At 40.4% G+C, this 10,070-nt stretch overlaps 2 protein-coding genes across 2 annotated transcripts; one reads left to right on the top strand and one right to left on the bottom strand.

Moving 5' to 3' along the window:
- Positions 1-803: 803 nt before the first annotated feature.
- On the top strand, positions 804-1,985 carry LOC140374124 (uncharacterized). The gene has a single exon (XM_072460924.1). It carries the CDS (start codon positions 804-806, stop codon positions 1,983-1,985), a length of 1,182 nt encoding a protein of 393 aa, XP_072317025.1.
- Positions 1,986-2,697: 712 nt separating this feature from the next.
- LOC140374448 (CCN family member 3-like) lies at positions 2,698-5,148 on the bottom strand. The gene is made up of 5 exons (XM_072461344.1): positions 4,967-5,148; positions 4,487-4,709; positions 4,154-4,408; positions 3,669-3,898; positions 2,698-3,580 (listed from the first exon to the last, which is right to left on the bottom strand). Exons 1-5 carry the CDS (start codon positions 5,006-5,008, stop codon positions 3,308-3,310), a joined length of 1,023 nt encoding a protein of 340 aa, XP_072317445.1. The 5' UTR covers positions 5,009-5,148; the 3' UTR covers positions 2,698-3,307.
- Positions 5,149-10,070: the final 4,922 nt, after the last annotated feature.

The raw sequence follows: 10,070 nt of genomic DNA, 5'->3' as shown, positions 1-10,070 counted from the left end.
TCAATTTTGGCATCCCCATCAAAAAAGTCAATGAGACCCATGTCATAATTGTTATGGCGTTGCCGTAACGATGACCGAAACCTTTCATGTTATTCCAATGGGGAAATCGCCAGAACATGTTTACACTTTAGACTTTCACAAACTCCTCCCAGGGCGTTAGACATATTAACCTGAAATTTGGTGAGACTCATCTTCAGGACCATCAAAAGTTATCCACATTTTCATTCAAAGAGTCACGGTGTCTGTGCGGCAAAGCCGCACATTTTGCCAAGAATTCAAAATAAAATAGCTTTTTGATGGTAAAACAAAGGGGAGAAGATGTGACAGCGTCACAGATTCAGCAGTAGGCGTAATAAAAGGACAATTGGGGCGCGTTAGCGCCCCCTCCTCTTGCGGCGTGGCGAGGGCCGATCATTGCCGCTTGCGGCTATATTTATTATTATTATTATTATTATTATTATTATTATCATTATCATTTTTTATTATTCATTTTGACATATAAAAGTAGAGAATCGAATCTGTGCAGGATATGTGCCAGTGGAGGAGGAGCAACAAATCATTTACACATAAATGAAACTAAAGTTGTCTCAAGGAAGCACTGTTGACTTGGTGCAGAAAGTAAAACAACCCGATAGAGACAGAGACAGCAGAGGTAAACTTTTGACTTTTTGTACATAATATGTTAGTCTGTGATTCTTGTTTTCATCTTTATTGCTATAACTTTGGTTTTAGTATCATCAACTATAATGATAATGTGTGTTTGTGGTTACTATGAACAAATGTCTGTTGTTTGTTTTATAGTTATGGCCCAAGCCAACAGTTTCTCATGTGAAGAACAGTTTGAGTGCTCCATCTGTATGGACATCTTCAGAAACCCTGTGTCCCTGCCGTGTGGACATAACTTCTGTAATGGCTGTATCAGGCGGCACTGGGAAGACAAAGAGCTTTGCAAATGCCCACTTTGCAAACAGGAGTTCAACAAGTCCCTGCAAATCAATGTAAACACTTTGTTGAGAGACATAGTGGACAGTTATAAACAGGATTATGTTGTGAGCCACAGTGAAAGTCCAAGAGGCCCAGAGGATGTGCTGTGTGACTGTTGCCTTCACTCCAGACGCAGAGCGGCTCAAACCTGCCTGGTGTGTCTGACATCTTTCTGTGAGACACACCTAAAGCCTCATCACAGTGTGGCCTCTTTAAAGTCACATGCTCTCACTGATCCTGTGCCAAAACTGCACGAAAAGATATGCACAAAGCACAACAGAATTTTCGAGGAGACCAGCTGTGGCCAGACGAATGTGTGTGTGTTATGTGCCAATAATGAGATCCAGAGCCAGTCAGACAAGACATGTGAAGACAACAAGCCTGACAAAGATGTGCATTTTATCAAAATTAAAAACTCAAGGAAAAAAAAGAAAAAGAACAACAATCAAGCAGCACCCACGATGAACAAGACCGAGGACAATAATGAGACTGAGAGCTCAGAAGACGTGCATATTTGGCATAACAATATCCTGTACAGCTTTTCACCCCTCCCTCCAGCCTGTGGCTTCTCCACTGGCAGAATCTACTATGATGTTCCCAATGTTGGCAACAGTAGCTGCTCAATAGGAGTTGTCAATAGAAAAATGTGTGGTAAAATGTTTTTTAGTACAAAAGCACATATGAGATGGGTTGTAAGATATGATAATTTTATGCAATGCCCAGCATGCCTCATGTGCAATATAAGGTTTCCTGACAGAGTTTTGCTGTGTGTGGATTATGAGCAGGGACAAATGTTCCTCGTCCATCCATTGGATGGGATTGTTTTGATTTGTTTGAATAAATGTAACTTCAAGGGAGAACTCTTCTTGTTTACATATCATAATACAATTAATCCTATTGCAAACTATTTACAGGGCTGGACACCAGTTAAAAGCACACGGGAAGCTGTACTAGCTGGCATAGTTGTTGTGATGCTTGTTTTTATACTTTGTAATCTTTGAGAAATCTTCACCAGCTGTAAAAGGTGGAATCTATGACTGGACCTAGATGTTTTGTCCTGACGATTTGTATGTTATTTTCTCTCCATGTTTTTGTGTTTGTCAAAAATAAATATAATAAAATTTTCCGATTCCGATTCCAAATGATCACATTTCACCGTCAACATGGCGTATGAATTGTCTCGGAGGCTGTTTCCAGATGAGAAGACCACACTGCCTCTTCCTGCTGCACATGAGCTCATCTTTCCACTCAAGCTATTTTAAGAAGCACTAACTTTTCCTCAGGGAATAATATGGTTTACAAAGTGATCTCCCAGGTAGGGCCCTTCAGACCGAGGTCAGAGGTCACTTCTGACAACTCAATGGAAAACTCTGACGATGTGACCAGGCTGCAGCGCTGACAGAAGAGCCCAATGAGGAGAATCGCCTCAAAACAGAGTTTGAGTGAAAAGAACATTTATTTCAATGTCTTTCTTTGAATAAGATTACAATATTTTACATTTTGCATAAATATTAGCAAGAAAATAATAATACACACTAGTTTTATTCAAATATTGTCAGATATCATTAACAAAACCATATATATTTATGAAGATGTCTCCAGTGACATCAGTTCTATCAATGGAAAAAGATCATTCTATCAGATTATTTTGAAAAACTGTAGCAAAAAAGTTTAAATGAAAATCTTCATATTAACATTTCTTTTATAATATTTATTAAAAAGTTACACAAAGATAGTGCATGTTCTAGAATATTTACATCACTACTCTTTACTTTAAAAGAGCACTTTAATAATAAATTGTGCATTTTAATGCACACTTGAACTATACAGCAAGTATTTACAAAACTTTTGTCTTTGCATTCTCAAACATGTAATTAACACTTCAATATGACACGTTTAACGCTCGGAATACAGTTACATACACATGTGAGAAATTACGCCACAGTACAACAAAGACCCACTTTCATGATCCAAGCTTTGCTTCAGACCAGGTCAGAGAACACAGTCAGTTATGTTAAAAATGTCTCTCCTAGTTGGAAAAATTCCTACCGGATTCTTTAGCTCATAGCAGCTACACAGTCCTCTTCCATCAGACTTTTCAGGTCGATTATTTCAAAGCCAAAATTATTAACGATGACCATTGTTCAATGAACAATGACCAAAATATTCTTTGTCAGACATTTTTCAAAATCAACTCATTATTTAAGTGCTGTGATTTTTGTTCAATTTAACAGAAGATTGTTGTTGAGGTGATGTGAAAGTCTCTAGGCCTGTAAAACAACACACTCGCAAACATATTATGTGTGAAATATGTTAGTTTTAACTATAAGACGAGTGTATTCCACTCTGCATTGTCTCTGGGGCAGTGGCTGTGACAGACACAGGTGAGGATGACCATGACTGGCCTCCTGCTGGTTTTACCGTTGGCACACTGGAAGTCCAGGAAGGCAGTCTTGGTCCGGTGGGGTGTGCAGCAGCGGCCGTCAGTGCAGGTGCCACAGTAGCGGGGTTTGTAGGCCTGGATGCTGGTGCAGTTCTTATAGGAGAGGTGTGTGGAAGCCTCGCTGCGCACCATCCTTTGGCATTTACTTCCTCTCTGAAAGGACATTACATGAGTTTATTATAAAATAAGCCTATATTTGGGTTACATTCGCGTTTTGAAGACAAGTCTAAGAGTGTAGTACCTTTGGCATGAGCGGTGCCACTACTGCCTGTGTCTGCTGGTCCTCACATGGCCTGACCATGCACAAGCGACTCTGCCTCACCATCTCACACCTGCTGTTCTTGTTGGTCACTCGAGTGGACAGTCCCATCCCACAGGTTCGAGAGCAGGCCCCCCACTCGGTGGTCTGTTCTATGCAGTTCAGACTTGGGTCCCAGTCATCAAATCTCACCGTTTCCTCTTGACGATAAGCTGAAAAAACAAAAAGGAAACTTCAGGAAAGATTTCAAAATTGCGACTATAGGGGTTGGATCACGCACAACTCCCTACAAGGTTTCAGTAATAAAATATAAATCCTGTTCTGTAAGAATATTTAAAAATGATTTTATTTGAATATTTCACTGTTTTTCTTTATGTTGATTCCCTCCTTTCCCTAAACAGGTCAGAGGAGTGTACCTAACCTTTACGCTTTTTGTCCCACACACTAGTGATATATTTGTTTCTCACCGGCCATGGCAAAGCCTCCCAGAGCACTGGCCTCAGATGGGGGCTCGCACACCCACTTCTCGCAGCACTCCCCTGGAATGTGCACCCGTCTAGGCATGGGGCAGTCCGGTCCAGGCAGCATCACATCCACATTACACTGGGGCACACAGCCGATCTGCCCGGCCCGACAAATGCACTGGTATTTACAACTGGGGAAGAAGATCTGCCCATTCTGATACACCACCCCATCCAGAACACACACCTGCCCTCCGTGAGCTGCAGAGAAACACAGAATTAAGACAATTAGACGTCAAACTCTGGTACAGAATTCACTTCAAACGTCCAGGTCCTCACAGATGCATGTGCCAGTCTTTTTGTCCGCAGTGTAGTCACAATGCAGCCCTCTGTGAGTGTCGCAGGGGTAAAGGTCGGAACACAGCTGTCCTTTTTGCCGCGCGCACACAAGGCAGCACGCACAGTCGTCCAAAAGCAGCTGCACCCCGGGGGCACACTCTGGAGGTTCTTTAGGGCACTGGCATGTACGTGGACACATCTGGGACCATGCCATTGCACACATCTAAAATAAAGAATAATGAAGCTTTAGTTTACATATGAATAGTATAACTTTCTTTGAGTGTGCAGGAATTCATCTTATTCTTCTTTTTTTTTTTTAAACCGATATTATTATTCATATTTTATGTTGCACTGTACCGCAGAATTAAGTTATTGGTTTTTATAGGCAACTTTGCCCGGTAAAAAAAAACATCAACATTTTTTATACTTCTTTGCTACTGAAATGTGTTAAAAGCAATTCAGAAAAAGGCCATACTTTACCTGTGCACAAAATACAGTGAGAAAAACAGCGTGCGCCGACATCTCAAACAAAGTAAAAATTATATTCAAAAGGAAAATCTTTGAATTTTTGTTATTCCAACAGTTCAGAGTTAACCCTCTTCGTCTTGTAAAAGCAGCAGGTTGGGATCTCCTTGTCAGTGTGTGCGAGGGCTCGGGAGCAGACGCCTTATAAAGAGGAGGGGTCTGTGGGGCGCTATGACGACAAATGGGAAGGAATGTGGGAAGATACACAGAACGATGGAGAAAGATGAAAGACAAGTCTTTACTGTGGATTCTGTCAAAGATGGACGTGAGAGCAAATAAAAAAGGTGTGTTTTTAGTTTTTCCAGGATGAGATCGACGTGGTTTTGCCTAAAGGACTACCACAAGAAAACCTACACAATCAGATTTATGTGCTGATTTGGCATGTTCTTGACAAAAGTAACAACCAGTAAAACGTATTTTCTTTTGCCTTGATTGATTGGATTCATCTAAATTCCAGGATACACTAGTTTCTGACTGCTACACCATTCAAATGTCAAAAGAATGTCAAAATAGGGCAATATTGTAGTTTTGAATTTGGTGATGGACTTTGGTAATGGAAAAACAGCAGTAAGATTGCAAACAGATCAGATAAATCAGCGTGTACCAGTCAAAAAAAGGCACCATGTTCTTGTGCACATTAATAACAGACTCATTGTATTGGGCAAACCAGCCGCTCAGGAGTTGTTTCCATCTCATATGACTGCGGTTCATGGCGCTGGCTGCTGACCCGTGACCCCACTCCTCGATCCCCTAACCTGAAGGTCACAAAGTAAAAGTCTTTTGTTCCCTTGAGTGAAGTCAGTGCTTCCTAAAAAAGAAACAAAGTTAAAATGTGGTTCATCAGAAGCTGAGACTCCACGGGAGACTGACACGGCTCACAATGGGTGGTGAGAAAGAGGCTTTACCTGCAGCTGCAAAGAGCTCAGGAAAGATGAGCTTTTACTCATTATCTTAGGGTTGGGATGTAGAATGTAGCACATGAATAAAATGTGTCTTTTACATGCATAATTCAAAGGTTTTTGTTTTTTTTGGCGTGTAGGCTTTAATTCACAGGAGAATAGCCTACAGCGTGAAGTGGGGCTAAAGAGTGGGGAGTGACATTCAGCACAAAAGCTTGAGTGGGGAAATCACAAAGCTGAGGCCAGAGAACTGTAACAAATCCCTTTGGCAGGAAATTTATTATAATTTTCATTAGCATATTATGGGTCATTTGAATAGTAACCAATACAGTTTAAGGGAACGCATTGTCTTATAATACATTTCTAAATATTTCAAGTAGCATTTATATTTAGCCCATGCATGTTATAAATAGAATGAAAGTAACATTTAATAAAATATTTGAATGTTGACCATTATCAGAGAAACCTGAGCAGTCACCATGGTAATCTGTCTCGTGATGCCTGTGTCTCTCGCACCTGAAGGTGGTTACCACATGTTGAAACTTTATTGGCCGTTCACAGTGTTTAGAGCTTTGGCTTATTTTTAGGTGGTCTGATTCAAGTGTGCTATTTGCAGGTGCAACACTGCAAAGGATGTGGCAGCTTATAAAAGATGTGCTTTTATTATAGTTCTGTTTAAACAGAATATACATATGGTGCAGACCGTTTTTTAAACAGAAAACTATTGTGGCCGGTCATGACACTTTTTCAAATGACCTAATGAAATATTCAATGTATTTTACATGTATTTTGGCTTCTAGAAAAGGGTCCCTCACATGTGTGTCCCCATGGAGATGCAAATGTCTTTATTTGTCCATTCATGTTCCACACTATGGCATTTCACTATCTATTTCCATGAAAACAAGCATGTGACAGACCCTAACTGAATCCAGCCATAAAAGGTACCGGTACACTCGTTATGGAGTACACTTAAGCTGGTAAATCAAGGGATTGCAACAAAATCATCCAATTTATGTAAAACATTGAAGGCAGATGAGTATTATGACCACACAAGCAGTGAAACACCATAGTAAAAGTAAATAGTAATTGTCCACATACATTTTGTGCTGCAACTCTATATGCAAGACATGAAGACTGCATATTTTCATCTGACTCGCTTCACTTACCTGTGCCACTTACCACCAGGGCGCAAAATGTAGAAAGGGAAAACCTGTTTTATTATTGAATACATTGTTTATCCTCATAAGGGTGCTCGCCCTGGGAGATATTCACAGTGGTTTAACAAAGAAAAGGTGTCCCGGCACAAACAGTGAGTCATATGGGACAGGAGCCTGCTGGTGTTGGTTCTGTTGAGCGGTCGGACCACACAGCAAAATTAAGTCACATTCACAAAAGCACGGCTCGGCCTGTGGTGAGGGGGTGGAAGTGAACTGGTCAGCTCTTTGAGTGTAATGACCTGAAATTGGAGAGGAAATGGTGTGTCTCTATATGCTTTTTAAATCATGTGCACCTTATTTTAGTAGTAGTTGGTCAATTCAATTAAATTCAATTTATTTTTGTAACGCCAAAAATCACAACAGGGGCAAAGGGGTCTAAGCAGCACTGTCGTGTTCAATAATGAAGTATTTTATGTCTCTTCAACCTGAAATAAAGAGCACTGTGGAAAACACCAGTTTCATTTCACCGTCTGAAAAGAATCAGTTTTAAAGCTGTGTGCTAAAACAGAAATGAATGCATGTGAATTAACAATGTGCCAAAGGGTTTGTGAGAGCTAGGAATGAGTTACCCAGATTCAAAAACCTCCTTCCGGTTTTGCTCTGTGAAAATCGGGTCCTCCAGCTTTAAAGCTATCCATCACTTACTGAGTTATATAAACCGAGCTCTGCTGCCATAACAATTCAAAACAATTTTGAATGGCTAAAATGCCTCAAAATGTCATGCTAGATGTGTCAAAAAATCCAGTTAATCGATAATTGTGTTTATTCAGGTCACAATATAATCAATTGTAAGAACTAAAAAATAATAGGGACAATTTTAGAAATAACTTTGTCTTTTTTATTCAATAGTCTAAAAATACTTCCAAATGTAAATTACTTTTTCAGCTGTAGGAATACCTGTTAGACAATGGGAATGAAAGAAAATGTAAGATTGAACTGTTGTTTGCTCACAGTCTCAGTAGTTCTGAATAATTGTTAAATCGTTTTTTTCCTCATAATAATCGTAGGACAAAAATGTTATATTGTGACATCCTTACTATAAAAAGGATTAATATCTTTTCACAAAGCATTCACTTTATCAGTCAGACCCTATGCTTACATTTTCATTTGTCTCGTGTGCAGCTCGATGGCTGAGTGGACAGCACGTATGCCATTTTCCATGTGCAGCCAGCATCGTGCGCTCAATTACGGTTTTGACAACTTGCTGAATGTCCTTCCCTCTCTCTCATTCACATTTCACGCTACACTGTCCTGTCCAATAAAGCATACAAGCCAAAAACAAATCCTGAAAAACATTGGAAGAGAGAATTCAAACTGATGTAGTGTTACCATGCCAACACACTCAAGACTCAAACACTTGTACGCTCAGTCTAACCGAAGAAGCTTTAAATCAGATAACACAATCAATACAATCATTTTTCACACTGGGGCAGAAAAATTGTGTCGTTGGAGGTCCAAAGAACTTAAGAAAGAAAAGATCAATACGTGAAGGACATCTCGCTGTTATTCAGAGTAAGGAAAATTGTTGTCTGTCCAGTATGTAGCACACAAAAATAATTTCCATTTTAATGCTGTATATTTCCTGTATGATCGTAGAATAACCACTACCATGCCTAACACATACTCTAAAGTAGCCAGGGTGCTTCCATTTGACCATCCTGAATATGTACACTTCCTCCGGGAGCAGCTTTTATTATATTTTCCGCTCAGAGAAGCGGCCGGTCATCTTCTTGAACGTCTTGTGCGGTCACCACAAATCTCTCAGTGCTGGTTTATTTGCCGTATGCCATTGTACATGAGCTGCAACACCGGAGCCTTGGGTGGCACTGGAACAATATGGTAGCACAATCCCGAGACCACAGACCTTTTGGACTCTTCTGAAAGTTGGCAAACGTGAAGTAATGGTCAATGTGTTGTAACAGGACGGGGTCATGAGGTGCTGCACATGTCTGCAGCAGGGGGGCTCAGTCACAGAGAGCAGCAGCAGACAAGCCGTGTATGCTCCAATGGCTTTGTTTGAACTTCCCAGTGCGGACATGTGGCAGCCACTCGAAGGAAGAACCTATGTATAAAAAAACAAACAAAATATTGATTTATGACTTTATTTTTAGCCTTTAGAGATTTGACTGGACTTAGGCACATGTAGATAAATATACACTTTGAATACTGTATATCATGTGACCCCATTTATCACATTGATTACAATTTTGAGTCAAAGATGTACTTAACTTTTATGTCTAGGGGTTCACCACCTGCTTGTTAATACTATTCGTTTCCCCTAGAACGTTCCACAGTATGGTATTAAACTTTTCTGTCTTCCCGCTGCATTTATTCAATTACAGTAATGTATTACGTTAAGAATAAACTTCAAGACAAGCGTTTCTCCACAGCTTCTCCACAGACGTGACCTGCATCTTGGCCTGGGAGCATCGCCTGCCTGGGTCATGGAATTAGACAAACATGTCCTTGGGATGAGACATGCACCGATGCTATTCCTTAACACATAGAGAACACAATTCAACTTAGAATATGAAACGACACAGAAACGTCAGACATTTGTATGGCATGCATGGGAGAAAACGCGGGGACTGATCACGCAAGCTGTGGTAAGCAGCCTGCGTGATCCTCCTGCGTCTCACCCCGTTTTTTCCCATGCTGGTTGGTTTTATTAGATATTCTGGAATAGGCGGGTCACATTTCTCATTGGTCAGCCTCACATCAAGGCACTTGGTATTTTTCCGTAGAGATAAAGCCTGCAAGGGGGGGTGCAACTCCCCCCCCTGGGGCAACATTCTTTGGCCCATCTTTACGACCCCTTCACAAACAAATGCAGTTTGTCACACACCCGTTCTTCTCTTAGACTAATGATGCAGATAAAATATCACTATTATGCAGATAAAATACATCACAGAAATATAATCATATATTCACATTTTATCACAT

The sequence above is a fragment of the Eucyclogobius newberryi genome, unplaced genomic scaffold (assembly GCF_026437365.1).
Source record: "Eucyclogobius newberryi isolate DKJ021-1_F unplaced genomic scaffold, fEucNew1.0.hap1 SCAF_3, whole genome shotgun sequence".
NCBI classification, from domain to species: domain Eukaryota; kingdom Metazoa; phylum Chordata; class Actinopteri; order Gobiiformes; family Gobiidae; genus Eucyclogobius; species Eucyclogobius newberryi.
The sequence above is the reverse complement of the archived record's forward strand: the minus strand, read 5'-3'. Positions and strand labels throughout refer to the sequence as shown.

Excerpts from the sequence above, each read along its gene's own strand:
- LOC140374448 (XM_072461344.1), bottom strand. The coding sequence starts at position 5,008 with ATGTCGGCGCACGCTGTTTTTCTCACTGTATTTTGTGCACAG. Across the intron at positions 4,710-4,966 it reads TCACTGTATTTTGTGCACAG|ATGTGTGCAATGGCATGGTC; the intron begins GTAAAGTATGGC and ends TCTTTATTTTAG. Across the intron at positions 4,409-4,486 it reads AAAGACTGGCACATGCATCT|CTCACGGAGGGCAGGTGTGT; the intron begins GTGAGGACCTGG and ends GTTTCTCTGCAG.
- LOC140374124 (XM_072460924.1), top strand. The coding sequence starts at position 804 with ATGGCCCAAGCCAACAGTTTCTCATGTGAAGAACAGTTTGAGTGCTCC.